Genomic DNA, 19,156 nt, shown 5'->3' with positions numbered 1-19,156 from the left:
TATGGCTTGCCAAGCGGTGCCATGTCCACACTCGGGATCCGAACCGGCGAACCCTGGGCCGCTGAGGCAGAACGTACACACTTAACGGCTGCGCCACCAGGCCGGCCCCCATCAACCCTTTTTGAGTCCAGAAGATGCCAACAAAAATAAGGCTGAAAGTATGAGGAGTCTTAAGAGAAGCAGTACTGGGTGGTTTTGGAATAAAATCTCCTTAGGCCAAGATTTTTTATTAAGGTATTGATATGAGGGAAAATCGGTTTAAAAAAAAAGGCCATCAATTGCTTTCCATGTAAAAGCTATTTTACATGGGGTTTATTGACTTGTTACGTTTTTTAACTCAGACTACTATGGAGATTTATTTGTTACCATAAATACGAAGGTCTTGCTTGATTTCTTTGTATCTGTTATGCCTAACGTTCATTCACGGACTCATGGGCAAGGGCCTCGGGGATAGTCTGGTTCGTTTTCACATCATGGAGAGCTCCTGAGACAGTGCCTTAGGCACCAGGGGAGGGATGCAAGGCAGTGGGGTGCAGACCCAAGAGTGGCAGGCCTCCCGACAGCCCTGCCACCAGAGCAATTGCTTTTCTATTTTATATGTTAGGCTTTCAAGTAAGATTTCATTGCAGAAAGTGTCTGCTAACCCAATCCTCGTGTTTTACAGTTGAGTCTTGAGTTTCCTACCCTGAATATTTGAAATGAGGACTTCATATGTCATGAGGGCTGAAAGTACCACCTTTCTATCAAGGTTCTGAAAATAAATTTCTGAGATTGACAAAACAAACAAAAACTCAAAGTGTGCTCTGGTACTTAACATTCTTGAGGAGGGGGCAAAAGTTCTCTTCTCTTCCCCATTGGCTTGTGCCCAGTAGTGTCGAACAATACTTGGTGCTCAAGCACATTGTATGACTCTGACAGACCCTCTTTCTCATTATGTATATAACCTGAGCAAGTAATAATACTGTAAAACAAAGACATTTGTGTCTAAATGTAATGAGAATATTTTAATATGAAATGAAGTATAAGAAGGAATAATGATATATAGTAATAAAATAAATAAATAGTATATAATAAAATAAAAAGGAAGAATGAAGGAAAGACTAAAGCACCCTTCCTTTATGACTTGAGGTTTTACGTGAACACACTAAATTTTGTGGGGAAGACAATCAACAGGGGCATATAGATACAAGGTGTATGCCGGCTATCCACCCTAAAAGCCTGATTTCTCCTGGACTTCAAAATGCCAGTATGCTGCTGCTGCTACTATTACTTCTTTACCATGTACATGTTCTCCTAACAGCAGGCAGACTCTCCTAAAACTTAAGTTCTATCATGTTACTCATCTGCTAAAACCCCTCCCCACCTCCCCAAATGGCTCCCCACCTTGCTTGATAAAAGCCGAATCCTTACAATGGTCTACAACGCCCTGCATGACCAGTGCACGTCCCGGCCCCCAGCCCCAATCCCTCTCACGCATGTTTCTCCAACTTTCTTTCTTCCCACTCTCCGTAATCATTTTACTCCAGCCATACTGACCTTTTGACTATTCTACATTGGCATCACAGCATGTGGCTCCTACCTTGGGGCCTGAGGACTTGCCATCACCTCTGCCTGAAATGTTCTTCTCCCAGACAGCTACACGGCTTGGGCACTTAGTTGCTTCAGGTCTCTGCTGAAATGCCACCTGCCCAATGAGGCCTTCTCTGACCATCTAAAATCACAACGCCCCACGAACATTCCCTAACGTGCTCGCTCTGCTTTTTCTCCATGGCCCTCATCACAATGACATGATTTCTGTCTGTTGCCTGTCTCCCCTCACTAGAGCATAAGCTCCACATGGTCAGGGATGTGGTTTTTGTGCACTGCTGAATCCCTGGCACCAAAAACAGTGTCTGGTAGAGTAAGCACTTAAATGTTTGTTGAATCATGTTTGCATGAGGATTTTTAAAAATTTCCTTGTAGTGTTTATATGGGGGGAAGTTAAACCAGGATTTGAGGCTTCTAGAAAAATGTATTTGCCCATCTCTCATGGATTTGCACTAAAGGCTCCCAACAAGAAGTTCCACTTTAGGTCTATACTCCAGTCTACTGGGATTTGAAGTAAGAGGAGGGGAATCCAGTCACTGTAACCTCTTCCAGTACACTCAGGGAACTGACTGTCAGCACTAAACTGCTTCCCTCCCCATCTCATCTCAAGGCTCTCTTTTCTCACAAGAAGGTCCGGGATCCCTAGAATATTGTGCCGTACCTTGCAGAGGGCAGGTACTCAGACTGACTACATTTCAGCCTTGGAAGCAGCCCACACCAAATCTCTCCAGGGTGCAGCTGATGACCAGAATAGAAAGCCTTCTCAATCACAGACTTGAATCTTGTAGAAGCTTTTATTTCAGTGATCAAAAGAACGCAGTAAATGGAACCTACACTGATTTACATTAGGCATGCACCTCTACCTGAAACTGCTGTTAGTTTTTGACTGGCCTAAGTCTTTATAGCTTATTTAGGCACATCTTTGAATTTTTTGGACCCTGATATACAGGGCAAGTTAATTTCTTCCTCGTGGCAGTTTAGTGATGAGAATTATGTTCACTGGGTAGACTCCTTTCTAACTAAAGGCCTCTATACTCTCAGGCTACCTGTACTACCTCGAGACCACACTTCATATAGATATGTAAGTAAATCACAGTATAAGGGAGAGAGAGAATCTAGAAAGCTGAAATGTACTGTATGAACATTCCACAGCCTTTTTTTTGCCAGCACTGATAGTTAAATTAAACACTAGATAAGGAGGCCTATAGTTAAGTACCAAATTACTCTTCCCCCACTGCCGCCCTTTCTGAGAGACACCAAGATGTGTATCAGTCTCCCCAGAAATCTGAAATGAGTCCACGCAAATGACAGATTTTATCCATGTGGTCCCACTATCAAATTATAGAAAGCAGTTCCACTATCAAAATTATAGGAAGCAGTTAATGGGACTTGGAGAAAAGCACAGTCCCATATACAGTAATATGCATCCAGTAGAGTCTTCCATTCATTTGTCAATTGTTTTCACAAGATTAGCATTAAAAAACACAACCAAATACCCATATGACCCCCAAGCCCCACACACACACAAAATTGGTCTTTGTTCCTTCTCAGATGACAGGATGTCCCAAGAGTGACAAAGGTGGGAGGAATCTCCCATAGCCTTTTCTTCAACCATCCCATCAATCGCTCTTCATTTCTTGAACTACCTTTCTTTTCCAAAAGGTAATGCTGAGATCAGTCAGAAAGGCTTTCTGAGAAGACTGGCTTGGACTTCTGGGTCTGTTCCAGTCGATTCAAGATGAATTGGCTTGTATCAATGAAGCGCTCAACGCAGTTCACAAAACAGGCCTCAGCCCGACTGTCCAACTTTGGCCCAGGCTTGTCCATGCACTTCTCCTGATCAGAACAAGATACAGAATCACAAAAGGAACTTGGAAAAAGGGGGAGGGGGGCAACTTCTTGTTGCTTAGAGGAAAAACTTCACCCGAAAACAGTATCTGATATGTTAAGAATAGTCACATTTGGCAGTTTCCTTTGTGGCGAGCAATTTTCTACAATCTTACATTCAAATCTCACAACATCCCTATGGAATAGATACTATTATTAATCCTCACTTTACAAAGAGGGCAGCTGTGGCACAGAGATACTTTGTTCAAAGTCATAGGGCCAGAAGATGGTGGAGCTGAGACACTAGAGCAAAAAAATGGCAAAATACAAGTGAAGTAACCCTTCGCCGAATTTGGCTACAACTCCGCAACACCCCTTGCACTAAATGCCTTTAAATTAACTGCAGGATAAAAGGGTGAAAGGATAAATCATTGCAGCAAGACACCCTAAAACCTACCAAAGAAGAAAGGAAAATCTCTGACCTGAGATTCTATAACCTCGTCTACTTAAGCCAGAGGTTCTTGAATCCCCTCAAGATGAATGGAAAATTGTATGAATTTTCCCAAAGGGCCCATAGCTTATAGATTCTTAAAGGAGTCCTTAACCACACCCCCTCCTAGTCCAAATGTAATGATTAATCAGACTTTTTTAAAAGAATCAAAGCAGTCTGGTCCAAGGCAGACAGAAGTTAAGCAAGCATTTAAGGGTCAGAGTCCGGCAATACCATAAGTTTATGGGGAAAGGATTATGGAAACCAATCACTGTAGACAGCTCAAGTTAAATGGTTCAAATGAATTTTGTTCATTATTCTCTGCTGTGTACACAATCCTTAGACCCTCCACTTCCAAGGAAAATTATCCTTGGCTTCTGAATTCTGTGAACTTTGTATGTCAAGCCAGGGCAGTTATGCTGTCCTTGGCAGCCAGAGAACACTTTGATCCCAAGCTGCAAACGCCTTCCAGCCTTTTGCCAAAGTCTCCTCACAGGGCACACTCAATTCCTCAACCTTCAGACCCGAAACGCCTTGGTATTACACAACAATCCAACAAGAAGGCAAGTAAGTGTATACGTTGGAGAGATTACACCACTTTTATAGTTAGTGGGCTAGGGCCACTCATTCGTCATGGGGACAAGTTAGAGCAACTGGGTCATCAGGGTAAACCCTGAAGGGTCCAGGAACAGGTGATTCACTGACGCCCTGGGACTCAGGGTTCCACAAGTAAAATCCCAGTATTGGGGCGGGGGGAGGGTCTCATCAGTCTTAGTGACTGGCACTAGGCAGCTTCAACCTCTGGTGCCTAAAGTGCTGGTTGGGACAGCGGCATAAGTCGTCTATGATCCTCAGTCCTCTGTACCAACAAAGCCGAGGTCCGGCGTGACAGTCCCTTGAGAAGTGGACTCACCCTCTCTCCCTTCCGGCTCGGCCCGAGGAAACCACGGGGTACTGCCGGGCCCCCCCTCCTCCCCAAATCCCGGGCGTACTGGCGAGTCCCGCGGGACAAGGACAGGGGGAAAGTAGGTCCAGTGGCCAGGTCCCAGCTCCAGGCTCCTCACCCAGCAAAGTTCCGTCATCTGGTGTACCAGCTGCTGGAAGCGCTGCTTCTGAGTCTCCACCTCGATGAAATGCTGCAGCTGCGGGTCCACCGAGCCCAGCCCCGCCGCTGAGGAAGACGAGGAGGAATCCATCCCAGCGCGGCTCCGCGTGCCGAGACGGAGTCCGCACCAGCTCCCCGACCTTCACGTGTCTCCGCGACGGAACCGGAACCACAACCCGCCGCCCCGGGCCCGCCCCGGGCCCGCCCCGCGAGCGCACTGCGTCGGCGCGCGGCCCCCCTCCCAACCCGAGGGCTCAGGGCTTGCCGCCCGGCGCCGTCACACTGTCGGGACGTTATTAGAAAAAGGAAGAAAAAAAAACTAGTGTAAAAAAGGAAGTGACTTCCGACCACGTGGCCCATCCCTGGGCGGCCCAACGGCCCCGCCCCTGCCCGCTGCCAAATCGGCCCGCTCTGTCCCAGCCGCCGTGCTGGCGAGTCACTTAGCCGTCCCGGGGCCCTGGCTGAAGTTCTTTGAAGGAGTTTTCCCCTCCTGGCAGAGGGAAGAGAGGCTCCAGCAGAATTTGTTCCCAACGGTCAGCTTCATCTCGATAATATGGCATGCGTACTGTATGCCAGGCGCTGTGCTTTGGCTTGTGAGTTCGTCTCTGATTCAGAGGCAGTTTTTTCCAAGAGCCAGAGGGGTTAAATGCCGAGGAGCCTGTCGAGTTCTCAAGGTAGGAACATGCCAAACGAATGCCACACAGTAGTTTTCTGGAACACTGAGATAGGGCGCTTCAGGGAGGCTGCCTGATTAATTGAGATAGCAGGAAGCCTTCATGCTTTCCAGTAATTTTATTTTATCAAAACACCCTCCCCTCCCATTTTTATGACACCGTTTTATTCTTGCCAAATTCTGCCTCCCTCCCCCCAAGCTCTAGTGCGTACCCAAAGAGCTGTTGGACCCCTTGTGAGGCTATTTACATCCCTCCCTCCCCCTAACTGTTTTCATCCCAAATTCAGTCTGTCTAATATTCTGGGGAAATTTCCTCTCTAGGGAACAATACCGGGCACAATAATTCCTTCGCCTTTGCTCAGAAGGTACTATCCTGGGGAATCAAAGAAGAGAGGCATTCCTAGATGTAGAGAGGGACCTTTGTGGATTCAGCGAGAGCACAAAGGCTCCAGGGCCTGTAAATCTGGGATTTCCTCAGAGAAAGTGAGATTGGGGCTTGTGGAGGAGAGGAGTAGAACCAAGAAGCTTATTGGTGAGCTCAGGATTCTTCATCCATGACATCTAGAATGTTGCTCAGAAGAATTTTGAAAGTGGGACGTTCATCTGCTTTCTAAAATGAAAGAAAAAGTAGTGTTATAGTGGGCTAGAATCTAGAAGTCAAGAGAAGTGCAATGAGTTAGCAACAAATATTTGTTAAGCATATACTATATGCCCAGTAGCATACCCTGTCAATTACAAAAAAAATGGAGAAGAAATAGAAGCGCTCCATGAAGTGCTTGTGTACTTTTCATCCTTAGTAACTCAGGTTATTAATGTGATGAGGACAATTTGCAAATTAAACTGACAAACATATTGATTAAAACTGAGAGAAAATTCGTTACATGATTCTACACCACTGCATTCTTATTTCGGATCCTCAAGTGAAAAATGGATACCAAACAAGTTAAAGTGGTTGACAACTGAAATCCTTTATGTTGTGATAATTTTTAGTTTGGTTTCAAACACTGTTCCTATCACCCTGTAGCGAAAGTTAACAAAGGAATTAACATTTCAAGACTACAGGCATGGGGCCTGCCCCGGTGGCACAGCAGTTAAGTGCACACGTTCTGCGTCAGCGGCCCCGGGGTTTGCAGGTTCTGATCCCGGGTGCAGACATGGCACCGCTTGGCAAGCCATGCTGTGGCAGGCGTCCCACGTATAAAGTAGAGGAAGATGGGCACAGATGTTAGCTCAGCGCCAGTCTTCCTCAGCAAAAAGAGGAGGATTGGTGGCAGATGTTAGCTCCGGGCTAATCTACCTCAAAAACAAACAAAACAAAAAAGACCACAGGCTGCATCACTGGGCGGAGATACTGAGCACCTGAGAACCTTAGCAGTGTCTGGCCTCCAGACTAAGGCCCCTTGTGATTGCCATGGTCCATAAGCCCCTGAGGTATTTAGGGATTCAGGGCATATTCATGCCAGAAAGGTCACGATCCATCAGAACCAAACAGTTATCAGTTTCTTGTTCCTTTGACTCAGTGGTTTCCAAACCTAGCTGAGTATCAGAATTTCCTGGGAAGTTGAAAGACGTTTCTGGGTCCCGCTCCAGACATACCTAATCAGAATCTCTGGAGATAAGGCCCAGTCATCTGCAATTTTAAGAGCTCCCCAGGGGTTCTGATGTGCATCCAGTTCCGAGACTACTACTTTAAACAGGCTGTGGAGACAGTGCCTGTCTGAAACAGTTAGGGAGCAGAGCGAGGGTGTCCTGGTTGGGAGGGAGCATAGCCAATCACCCTGAATCCTCCATGGCACAGGAGAGAGAAGAGAAATGGCTCCAAGGGATTCTCCTCCACGCTTTGTTTCTGAGCTCAGTCATTTGTGAAAGGGAAAGGAGCATGGTCTGATTCAGATACCGACTTTTCACCCCACCAGGTGGGCTCTAGATTCATATATATGTGCTTGTTGGACACTGTTTTTCCCTGTCTTAGTTCTGTCTGGGGCAGAACTAAGATTGAGCATTCACTTCCTACTAGAGATTTAGATTGTCAAATTAAGGTTGCTAAGGCTCTACTGAAAAGTGGAAAAGGCTCCTCCGAAAGAACCCAAAGTGAGAGCAGCAAAGCATTTAGTGTTAGTGGGACTGGCTCCTTATTTTCAGAATACCACGTCTACCGCATACCCCGTAATGCATCGTATTAAGGGAAAAAAACCACAAGCACTACCTATTTTAGTTCCCTTTCAGGCCTTAGGGTTTAAAAAAAATTTCATTTTGGACTTCATCCAGAAAAGGTTGGCAGCTAGTAAAATAGAAGAGGCCAATGACTCCCAAAGGAATGAACACAAATTTGAATGACTTTTCTTTTTTAATGTCCATACACTTGTCTGAGTACCTTTGGCTGCCTGCTTATGCTAGATGGCATGGCCCCATAACACCCCTTCTCCCTAAAGCTGAATTGATATTGGGGTCTGCTAATGATACTTTAGTGAGAATTGGAGTGGGCCTGGGAAAGCCTCTGGCCATGAAAGGATTGGGGTGCAGGCCAGGGTCTGAGAATGTGTGCAGCTGTCAGTCTGTGCCAGCTGCCATGAGACCAGGCAGAGTGGGGACTGAGTGCCTGGCTGGCTGAATGGAAAAGTAGGTTCAAGGAAATAATTTTTTTTTGAGGAAGATTAGCCCTGAGCTAACTACTGCCAATCCTCCTCTTTTTGCTGAGGAAGGCTGGCTCTGAGCTAACATCTGTGCTCATCTTCCTCTCCTTTATATGTGGGACTCCTACCACAGCATGGCTTTTGCCAAGCGGTGCCATGTCCGCACCCGGGATCCAAACCAGCGAACCCCAGGCCACCGAAGCAGAACGTGCGAACTTAACCAGTGCGCCACTGGGCCAGCCCCCTCAAGGAAATAACTTAAGAGGTCTCAATAAAACACTTACCTCATGCCAGCAGCTGTACATGATGGTATATACCCTCTCTGAAGCTAGATGAGGCCTGTAGAGACGGAGGCCTTGGGCAATGTGTTCGGCTGTTTCACTGTTAGTAAATCTTTCATATGGCATCTTCCCCAGAGAGTAAATTTCCCACATCAAAACCCCTAGAAGATGAAAAAAATGGATTAAGTCAGTTTGCAGTCTTTTGAGTAGTAGGAGTCCTAGTCTTCCTAGATCAGCCTCAAAGATTAGATTCAGCTTGTTCCCCCCCAACGCGCCCCCGCCCCGTGCCTTTTGCATTTTGTCCAAACTTCTGCTATAGCATTAACCACGCTGGAGGGTGATCCGAGTTGCACTAGACTATTAGCTCCTCTAGGAGCGAGACAGCATCTTATGTGTCTTTGTAGTTAGAGGGTCTGGCAGAGTCCCTGGGACATAATCAGTATTCAGAAGCTGTCGAATATGGAATGAATTGTTTGTTCCTCTCAATATATTGTAAGTTCTAGGAAGGCAGGGATTGTGTCTAGTTTACGGTTTTTATCCCCAGAAACCCGTGTGGTGCCTGACACAGGAAACACTCCCTAAGGATTAGGTGAATGAAAGCAAGAACAAATAACAATCTCTCTGGGCAGGTTACAAAAGGTCAGTTTCTCCCTTGCATTGCTCTTCCTTTAAGCTGCATAACCCGTATGATCTTATCCACTCACCAAAAGCCCAGATGTCAGATTTGCTGCTGAACTTGCTGTACATCAGGACTTCTGGTGGAGACCACCGGACTGGAAATTTGGAGCCTACTGAGCTTGTGTATTCGTCATCCAGAACATACCTGCAAAGGATTCAGGACTTGTTACTCTTAGGGTTTGGAGAGCTTGATTTTGCTTAAATTTTCTTGGCACATTCACAGGAGTTGCACAAGTACACACCTACAGGCCAACCAGTGTCTTTTACAAATGTTAGTTTTAACATATCCCTGTTTTCGCATCTGATTTAGCTTTCTTGATTGACAATATGGTTACAGCAAGGATGAAGTGAAATAAGATCAAACAGGTGCTCCCTTCCTCTTCTCTAGCCCTTTCCTTTCTCTTTTCTTCTCCTGCCCTTCCTTCTATTCTGCAGTTGCCAGTGCCAATTAGACTGATTAGGAAAGAAGGAGGGATGGAGTAAAGTCAGTAGGATTAACAGATCAAGATAAGGTGTTGGGGAAATTAGCCTAAAAAAAAGAGGGAGGAAGGAGAAGAGAGGAATATAACAATAAAACAAAAGGATAACAGAAGTGACAAATCATTCAGAGAAAGAAAAGGTGTAGAAAGATGTTGGAAAAGACTAGAACGAGAAACAAAGAAAGGGAGAGGATTAAAAACTGTAATGCCTCCTCACGTTCGTACTGTGCTATTTTTCCTTTTAGAGGGGAAGATGCAAAAGGCACACTCACCTGGACAGGCCGAAGTCAGATACTTTAACAACTCCTTGATCGTTTACCAAACAGTTTCGAGCAGCCTGTAGTGTGAGAGATACCAGTGAGACCCCGTCCCTGGCACACAGATTAAAGGCACAGAGCTTCTGCCCACCAGGGGAGTGAAGCCACGGAAGCCTCATCTTCTTCAACTAGAGACCCCTTCTCACCTAACCAGAGGAAGTTGATGCCACTGAGAAATGTTGCATTTCCAACACAGGTAAAGCAACCTGCTACGTAGTCATAAGGAAAAGGCTCAGGACACACAGAATGATTTCATTCACCTTGGCAATTCCACAACACCCCTTCCTGCACTGAAATGCTGAGAGAATTAAGGGAGAACAGGAGGCAAGTGTGTTTGTTTTCTGCTTTTCTGCCGGTGGGACTAGGGCAATTTGAGCCTTCGCCTGAGTGAAATAAACAGGGGCACAAACTCTGATGCCTCCAGAGGGCAGGCGGGCAGAGTGATAAAGTGAAGTGGGGTGGCTGGAGACTGCAGGAAAGTGGAGAGCACGCAGCTGGTCTAAGGGAAGCAGCTACTCCTCAGCTCCAGCCAACAGTTAGCTTGGCCTGTGAGACTGTGGGCCCGGTGTTACAAGATGGTCTGGATATTCAAGAGAACCTGGAAGTTTAGTTTTTTAATATGAAACGTTTCTTTTTATGTGTTTGCTAACTAATATATAACATTAACAAAAAACCAAATGGGAGCTGGCTCAGTGGCATAGTGGCTAAGTTCACACGCTCTGCTTTGGTGGCCCAGGGTTCACAGGTTTGGATCCTGGGCACAGACCAAGCACTGCTTGTCAAGCCACACTGTGGCAGCAACCCACTTACAAAATACAGGAAGACTGGCACAGATGTTAGCTCAAGGCAAATCTTCCTCAAGCAAAAAGAGGAAGATTGGCAACAGATGTTAGCTCAGGGCCAATCTTCCTCACCAAAAAACAAACAAACAACAAAAAAACTCCCAAAACAAACGACCAACCAAATGCACTCACAGGCCCCCAGTTTGTGACTCTGCTGTAACCAAATGATGGCTTTGTGCCAGGAGCAGCCCCATTGGGAAGCAGGTTTGCCCTTCTGCCGCTGAGGGGAAATGACCTCACCATTTCCTTGTCCTGGTAGGGGGCTGGGAGTGAGGGACTCCTCTAGCTCCCACCATGGCAGAACTCATGGTGTAGAGGCTGGAGATCCTTGATTGGCTGACCACTGGTGCAGAGGCTCACCTAACTTTTAGTGTTTTCTAGGTAAACCTGAAATGATGGCTCCAGCAGTCCTTCTCATCCATTTATGATATGTCTTCCTGTGCTACTTCCACCCCCTCAGCCCTTGGTCCCAGGCCAATCCTTTGAGGTCCTACCAGGTCTCGGTGAAGGAACTGCTTTGACTCCAGGTATTCCATGGCTTCGCAGACATCCTTGCACATCTCCAGGAGCTGCTGAGTCTGGAAGCGGTGGCGCATCTCCCTCAGGTAGTTCAGGAGGCAGCCATTGGCCATGTACTCAGTGATGATGAAGATGGGGCGCTGTTTGGTGCAGACGCCATACAACTGTACCAGCTTCTCATGGGAAAGATTCCTATAGGAGAGGCAACAAACCAGCCCTCCCTTTCTGGCTCTGCATACTAGTCAGAAAGGGGCTGGGGAGGAAAGGGGTTGGCCTGGGAATAGAGCAGCAGATAAGGGACCATAATAGCAAGTTGACTTTCCTTCTTGCAACCTTAAACCCCAAGAGTGCCTAATATGTGAAGGTGAGCAGAGATTTGGAGTCCATCAACAGAACAGGAAACAAGCCCTGGCTGAATGGACACTAAGGCTAAATCAGAATCCATCTTCCTTTTGAAAGTCTCATTTTCCACATTTACCCCCAAATGCTACTGAGATGGTACACACCCATGATCAACACTGTTCTCGATCAATATCTAAGGCAGAGAAATGATTACCTTAGCAGTTAGGACTCCCACCAATCAAAGGTTGACCTCAGGCCCTGGTCCCAAATCTCTATCACCTTAAACCACAGTGGGAACTGTCCTGGTAATTCTTAAACTCCAGCAACTGGATTGAGAGTTGAGTTTGGGCTGTAACTCACATCATGACTTTGGCTTCTTCAATGAACTCATCCTCGGACATGGAGCCTTCTTTGATCATCTTGATGGCCACATCATACTGGCCTCTCCATTTCCCATACTTCACTACCCCAAATTGTCCGGTCCCCAGCTCCTTCAAGAAGGTCAGGTCCTTTGGATCGATTTCCCATGAGCCTATATGAACAAAGCCTTGGTGTGATTCTTTGGGAGTCATGTATGTATAATTCCTATAATAGAGAAGAATCCCTTCTAGGGGTAGAAATAGGCAAGCAGTAAAAGGGAAATTCTCAGGAGTTCTTAATCCATCTTTGCTCAGGTAAATCTCTGGGATGGGGGTTACTGGTTGGAGGAATCTGGGATTTTTAGGTGCAAGTCAGCCATAGAGCAAGAAGATAATCTAGACAAATCTCTTAAAATCCCTTTATGATTATGAGTTTTTTTAACCACAATTTAAAAAATAATCCCGGAATCTGTTTTTGCAGTCCCAGTAGGAGCCACCAGAGGGAGAAAAAAATCATTAAATAACTTGTTTGGCTCTGTCTTAACCTTCCTTGTGGCAGCTGATGTAGAATGGTGTGCTGCAAGGACACTCATGAGGCAAGGTTTAGTTGGGTCACCAAAGGTAGTCCTTGCAACTGGCCAGTCCACACTACCCTCGAGAAATAAGCAGTTACCGTAGCCCAGGCCTGCAGTGGAAGGCGCATTCTTGTTTTGTTGAGACACTGGATATTTGAGCCTTGATATGAGTCCTGAAACAGAGAGGGTCATGCTGCTGGTGCAGTGTAGGGGTGGGATGCCTCCCACACCCTCACTTAAAGCCAGACACTTCTGACGTTCCTCTTTCTAGTACATTTTGAATCCCAGAAGATCTCCACGAACCCAAATTTTTCTGGAAGTTTCTCCCCTCACCAAAGAGTTTTCAGAGACAAAAAAGAGAAAATACTGATTGAAATACACTCCCCAACTAAATGTATCCACCCCCCCTTTCAGCCCAGGCTTAGCTCACATCCTACTTCTGCTTTTGATACTGAAAAGTGTAATCAGGACCCCATAAAATGATAACCTTGACACTGCCTTACCTGGAGGTGGCAGACAGCAGCAAACCTTCTCAATGAAGCTTTGCCCTTGTATTCATGCCCTCACTAATCTCCCCATTTTTAGAATGTCTACACTGCTTAGAAACTGTCTTCTGATGTTTTCTAAGCTGTGTTCTTTTTTTTCTTGGTAAGGGAGATTGGCCCTGAGCTAACATTTGTGCCAGTCCTCCTCTACATTTTGTATGTGGGATGCCACCACAGCATGACTTGATGAGTGGGTTGGTATCCCAACCCGCCAACCCCAGGCTGCTGAAGCAGAGCACACAAACTTAACCGCTACACTGCAGGGCCGGCCCCCTAACCCGTGTGTTCTTTGACAGCAAGGACCTTGACTAATAGTTTTCCCACATTCTCCTCTAGTACCGAGGAAATTGCTGAGAACACACTAGGAACCCACTCAATACTTGCTGATTGATTAATCACCAGTCTCTTCTATGTTTTTCCTTCGCACTTAGCGTCAATCACCAAAGAAGCAGTCAGTCCCTGCTGGGTGTAAGGTCTGCCTTTGACCGCCTCTCTACTTGGCCTCTTCCCAGCATCGTAGGGGTGACTTTCACAGCTAATTCACACTGCCCCGTGAAGCTTATTCTTCCCCTCACCACCTTGTCCTGAGTTGCTTCCCCTGGTGCTTATCACACCCTTTTTCTCTGGTGCCCTTGTTACTCACCTGCAGAGTTATGCTGATGGTAGTTAATGAGCTCAGGGATGGTGCTGAAAAGGTGCTTCTCAGCCAGGTAATACTGGCTCTGAGGTGTGGAACACACAACATAATGGCGTATCACCCCTTGAGGGTCCCTGAAGAAGTGGATGCTGAGTCAGCAACTTGGGGACAAGGGTCACCAGGACCCAAGAAGTGAAGTGAGATGAGTTTTTAGTTTAAGGGACAGAGGAAGTAGGAGGGGCACACCGTTAAGGAGCCGTTGGGGGGGGCACTCCTGTCCTTTGTCCCCAGGGCCTTGGAACAGTAGCACTCACCCTGTAGATTTAGCAAACACAGACACGGTATATTTTCCAGCTTTGCTGGAGTCTCTGACAATGAAACCTCCTTCTTTCCCCTGAAACAACAAAAAAGCTGAGTGTGAGGAAGTGGTGCTCACACCTGCATTCCACCTGCCCAAACCTGAGAGAAAATACAAGCCCTGATTTCACTGCTAGTTTCCACATTTGAGATGCAACCTCATTGCTTTTGATACTGAAACATGTAATTGCGACCGCATAAAATGACAGCCTTAACACCGCCTTGCTGGAGGTGGCAGACAGCAGCAGGATCGTCCCTTGTGCAAGGAGAATGCTGTTTGCTTGTGGTTGCACACTTACCTCTTGCTTTAGCAGTTGCTCAGCTTGACTTCGGGTCATGTGTTTGGAATACCACCTGCAAAGGGAGAGTGCTTGAGTGGCTCCTGGGACATGGTGTAAGCGGCTCAGGACTCAGAGTACCCTCCGGGCCTCACCCAGCCAGTGATTCAGTCAGTTCACTCAACCCCCATTTATTGAGTGCCTATCATGCGCATAGTGCACTGGATCCCTTCCCCAAAGTCTGGTTGGCACTGAAGATTCGTGGAAATGGAGAGTAGAGGGCGAAGGCAGGTGGCAGAGGTTACGGGGAAGGGATCAAGGACAGGGCACTCAAGGACAATCCACTTCCATGACTAGGGAGAAAAGACATGGCAGGAGTTTGACATTTTCACCTTTTCAAATGTTTTCTATCAGGCTGCAACTCTTTTTTCTTTCGGCATGCTTCTTCTGGATCTGGGGGGCCTGGTGACCTCTGCAGCTCTCATAAGCAGAGAGTATTTGGGGTGAGGGTAAGATGTAGGCACTAACGTGGGGTGGTGGCATCATTTGACCCAGTTGGCACTGATTTTAATAAGTATCTTGAAATCAAACGTTTGTTGAAAGTATAAAGAAGTATCTACTATCTTTGGTTCCTCTGGGAAGATTGTGTGCCGGGAACATAACCATACTCACTCATACATTTCTATGGAGTCTTCTGCTTCAGTGACATAGTTACTAGGGATGTAGCCTTCCTGCCTGTGGAGGAGACAATATGGTAGATCACCAGCACTCCACATCCTGGGGGAGGGGCAGATTCATACGCCCGTATCCCTGGGCTCAGAACCAATCTCAAATGGAGGTATATAAACCACGCCCCTCCCTCAAAGAGGATCATGTCGCTGATGCATGGCTAGGCCAGTGAAGTGTGTAGCTTCTGCACATGTGGCATTGATTCTATGTGCACAACAACATGTGGGCCAGACCTTACAGGTTCAGAGAGTTGGCCATGTGTAGAGCCCTGGGAAGTCCTTGGAAGGAGAGCTTATTCCCTTTGGTGTGGGAAGAACAATTTCTTTTGTTGTTGTTGTTGTTTTTGAGGAAGATTAGTGCTGAGCTAACATCTGCTGCCAATCCTCTCTTTTTGCTAAGGAAGACTGGCCTTGAGCTAACATCCATGCCCATCTTCCTCTACTTTATATGTGGGATGCCTACCACAGCATGGCTTGCCAAGCGGTGCCATGTCTGCAGCCAGGACCCGAACTGGCAAACCCTGGGCTGCCGAAGCGGAATGTGCAAACTTAACCGCTGCGCCACTGGGCCGGCCCCGAAGAACAATTTCTGATCAGGATCCTGAGTAGGGGAATTATGCTGCAGGATTTTGCATGTGTGTGGGGTGGGCTGGAAGGGCTGGCGTGGACTCACCCATTTTTATCCCGTGCTCGCCACCAGGGTAAGTTGCTTTCCTCCAGGATAAAATACTCGTTGCCCTTCCGCAGCTGTAGATCATTGGCATTCATTGGCATGTAATCATAAAGGGCTACCACCTTTTTCAGCTCGCTGGTGGAGACGGGTGCTGCTGTCGGCTCAGGGGGCAGCGGCTTTTTCAAGATCTGTGTAGTTAGAAAAAAGGGTGGTTTGGCTAGATATCAAGCACCTCTCCTCTTCTTCCCCAACTCTCTGACTTACTAGAGACACCATTCTAACCCAAACCAGGCATAATCAAAAAGTTTATTGAGCTTTCATTCAACAGTCATTTTTAAGCACCTGTTCATGGGCTGTCAGCCTGGAGTGCACATCAGAATCATCTAGGGAGCGGTTAGCATTGCCCCCAGGCAGTTTCTCAGACCAATCACGTCAAAATCTCTGGGGATGGGACCGAGGCATCAGGATTTTTCAACCTTCCAGGACAAAAACCTTGTACAACCACAGTCAGGAAACCTTCTTGGCGCTAAACTAGTACAGGAATCCAAGTGGCTCTGAATTTCAGTTTCCTTGTTTGTAAAATGAGCATAATAATTCCTGCCCGGCTCACTGCAATATATGAGAAAGGGCTTTCTAGACCTCAAAAAGTAACCAAAAAATCAAGTTTTAAGGTAAAATGTTAGTGGTAGAATCAAGGTATTAGGTATATGGATGTTCACTATTAAATTCTTTCAACTTTATGTTTGAAAATATTTTTCGTTAAAAAAAATCAGGCTTTGTTTTGTTTTCAACAGGTGACTGGATTAAATGGTTGCCAAGAGCTTCCCAATAGCCCTCTATCTTTCCACTGAAGAGGAAGTCCTAACTAGGACAAATCCCCTGTCTCAGCAAGAATACCAGCCAACACTGCCAGGTCCCAGGGGAATTCTAAGACTGGAGTGTTTTCAGACCGTGACTGTGAGTTGCTATTTAAGCAGTAGCAGCACCCAATTTCCCTGTATACCTGGTCCTCCTCAGGCGTGGGAGGAAGAGGCTTTTTTGTCTTTCGGTGAGAACTCCCAGGTTTTAAGCCTGCAAAGTAAAGAAACCAGTGAGTGTAAAGAATGCATCTTAAGAAAAGGCCCGGGGACAGGTTTGGTCAGGGACTTTGCTCTTGGACACAGTGCCTGTAGGCAAGTTAGGAAAAGTCGGGTGGATACAGCCCTGGGCCAGGTGGCACAGCTTGGAGAACAGAGCACCGGCTGGGTCTTAGCCCCCACTAATCCGCTCTTCATGCAGCGGCCAAAATGTACAACCTCGTGCCACGTCCCTGGGTTTGATAGATCTTTGAGGGTGATGGAGGGAGAAATTAGATTGATCAGATCTCTTACTTCCATTCCTGTTCTCCAGAATTTGGCAGCCCATAGCATTTTTGGCTGTCTGAGAGCAGCAGAGATACTGCCCATCGATCCAGAAGCAAGGGTGGTATTTCTGTACCAGATCACTGTTGTACCGGATTACTGTAACAGGAGAGAAGAGAGACAGATCACATGTGACGTGTGGGAGAATCCACCATTTGCATGCTTTTCTCTTTGAGCTTAGTGGTGAGCTTTAACCAACTGCCCCTTCCTCGGCCACCCTGAAGGAAGCAGACAACAAGACCAGTTGGCTCACATGCCTGACCCTGGAGAGTTCCTGTGCAGTTCTCTTCAGTGGTCTGTCGTGATGACTATCTGCCAACCAAACCAACGTGATAAGAATATCTGATGTCTCCAGAGCCCAAGAACAAAAATATGTTATCTGTGTTTTCCTGGTAGCCATTTCAATCTTCCTGTAAGGCAGGGGTTGATTATAGTGTTCTTTTCCAGATAAGGGAAACAATGTGCCCAAGGCAAACTCGCTCAAGCTTTCAATATACCAATGTCCCAGCTCCTTGAGTGATCTTTTAGAGATATTTGCCTGAGTGAAGACTTCTGCTTTAGGCTTTCTGCATTCATGGAGTAGTCAACAGAGCAAGCTCAGGGGAGATGAAGGGGATTCTGCCTCTAGAATAAACATGGTTCCAATCTTTATAGGGCCACCGAGGGGGATTGAGCAATGAAGGTGGGTTGAGCTCATTGCGGGAGATAAACACAGCAGCTCCATTTCCCACACAGAGTTGTGAGGCTCAAAAGATCTCCCAGAAGCCAAAGTGCTTTGCAAAGAATAGAGTGGTTTGCAGATAGGAGGAATTGATGTTACGGTTTGTAATATTGTGGCATCTCAAGAACCTTAAAGTGAAGTCAGTTAGACAAGTCATCCTGGGATCATGTTTGTCAGATAACAGAGAAGCAAAGACAACTGAAATAATTGACAATAGCTGGCACTGGGGCAGAGACCTCGGCTGTCCTAAGAAAACGCACGTTCGAAAACATACGCATTTCAGCATCTACTGCTTAGAAAAAGCCCTGCATAACTTTTTTTTTTAAGATAAAAATAAAACCAAACCTTCTTCTGTAGAGACCAACTCAAGTCCTTAAGAGCTTTCTAGTCATACCCCACTCACGTAAGGCTTTGGAGGAGGCCTAGAAGCGAGGTGCATTTTATAGGCAAATGAACAAAAGTGCTGTCTTAAAAAAATAAGTGCTATCTTGATGCTTTTCTAAAGATAGATTTGAAAGCTTGTAACTACTCTCCCCTGTCCACCCTCACCTCTCACGTTTTCAGCTCTCCCCTTCATCATTGCACCAAGTGCAGGGTGGTGGGAGCTGTTCCAGTGGGGTGCGGGCTATAAGGGCCTGCATCATCTGTAGAAAATTTTAAAACAATAATAAAACCAACCAAAAGCCTCTCTGGCTTTTATTATTACCAGGCACTGGAAATTCTGTGCAGTGTTCCTAATGCTCTTCCCAGCCAGGACTGATTGCTCCCACCACCTCCACCCTCTGCCCCTCCTCCATGCCATTACCCTTCCCCCAGGGATTTGAAGACCCTTGAGTGCAGGTCTGGGCACCAGTAGACATGCCAAGAATTCTTAACAACTAGGTGCTTAATATACTAAGCTATGCTAATATGCTAATGAGGGGACCTAAGGCTTCCTGCCTTCCCCACCTTCAGCACACTCATTAAGAACCCACCCTAGGAAATTGACCATTCTTTTTCACCATTCACCAAAATAAACTCAAAATGGATTAAAGACCTAAAGGTGAGACCTGAAACCATAAGGCTTCTGGAAGAAAACGTAGGCAGTACACTCTTTGACATCAGTAGTAA

General features: G+C 46.4%; 2 protein-coding genes and 1 long non-coding RNA gene across 5 annotated transcripts in view; 1 reads left to right on the top strand and 2 right to left on the bottom strand.

The window, feature by feature from the left end:
* Positions 1-2,362: 2,362 nt before the first annotated feature.
* TIMM8A (translocase of inner mitochondrial membrane 8A) lies at positions 2,363-5,190 on the bottom strand. Its single transcript, XM_046672522.1, has 2 exons — positions 4,969-5,190; positions 2,363-3,423 (listed from the first exon to the last, which is right to left on the bottom strand). Exons 1-2 carry the CDS (start codon positions 5,098-5,100, stop codon positions 3,262-3,264), a joined length of 294 nt encoding a protein of 97 aa, XP_046528478.1. The 5' UTR covers positions 5,101-5,190; the 3' UTR covers positions 2,363-3,261.
* Positions 5,191-5,410: 220 nt separating this feature from the next.
* LOC124246057 (uncharacterized) lies at positions 5,411-16,854 on the top strand. 2 transcript variants are annotated; one of them, XR_006890386.1, is made up of 4 exons: positions 5,411-5,683; positions 9,999-10,266; positions 11,294-11,517; positions 16,720-16,844. It is a non-coding gene; the product is annotated as an uncharacterized LOC124246057 (long non-coding RNA). The 2 variants fall into 2 exon arrangements; XR_006890387.1 differs by lacking the exon at positions 11,294-11,517 and having other exon boundaries at positions 16,720-16,854.
* The window catches only part of BTK (Bruton tyrosine kinase), a 31,625-nt gene continuing 18,226 nt past the window's right edge, over positions 5,758-19,156 (bottom strand). Inside the window, exons 7-20 of one of the 2 annotated variants that reach the window (XM_046673977.1) lie at positions 17,296-17,424; positions 16,929-16,996; positions 15,926-16,113; positions 15,197-15,259; positions 14,546-14,600; positions 14,204-14,283; positions 13,896-14,023; positions 12,806-12,880; positions 12,134-12,305; positions 11,407-11,623; positions 10,026-10,090; positions 9,301-9,419; positions 8,600-8,757; positions 5,758-6,292 (exon numbers count right to left, since the gene is read on the bottom strand). In XM_046673977.1, the coding sequence (XP_046529933.1) occupies positions 6,221-6,292; positions 8,600-8,757; positions 9,301-9,419; positions 10,026-10,090; positions 11,407-11,623; positions 12,134-12,305; positions 12,806-12,880; positions 13,896-14,023; positions 14,204-14,283; positions 14,546-14,600; positions 15,197-15,259; positions 15,926-16,113; positions 16,929-16,996; positions 17,296-17,424 (1,589 nt within the window). In that variant the 3' untranslated portion in view covers positions 5,758-6,220. The remainder of the gene's footprint in view (positions 6,293-8,599; positions 8,758-9,300; positions 9,420-10,025; positions 10,091-11,406; positions 11,624-12,133; positions 12,306-12,805; positions 12,881-13,895; positions 14,024-14,203; positions 14,284-14,545; positions 14,601-15,196; positions 15,260-15,925; positions 16,114-16,928; positions 16,997-17,295; positions 17,425-19,156) is intronic. The other variant, XM_046673978.1, reaches the window with a different exon arrangement.

The sequence above is a fragment of the Equus quagga genome, chromosome 10 (assembly GCF_021613505.1).
Source record: "Equus quagga isolate Etosha38 chromosome 10, UCLA_HA_Equagga_1.0, whole genome shotgun sequence".
Classification (NCBI taxonomy): domain Eukaryota; kingdom Metazoa; phylum Chordata; class Mammalia; order Perissodactyla; family Equidae; genus Equus; species Equus quagga.
Note: the sequence above shows the minus strand (reverse complement) of the source record. Positions and strands in the feature narration are given on the sequence as shown.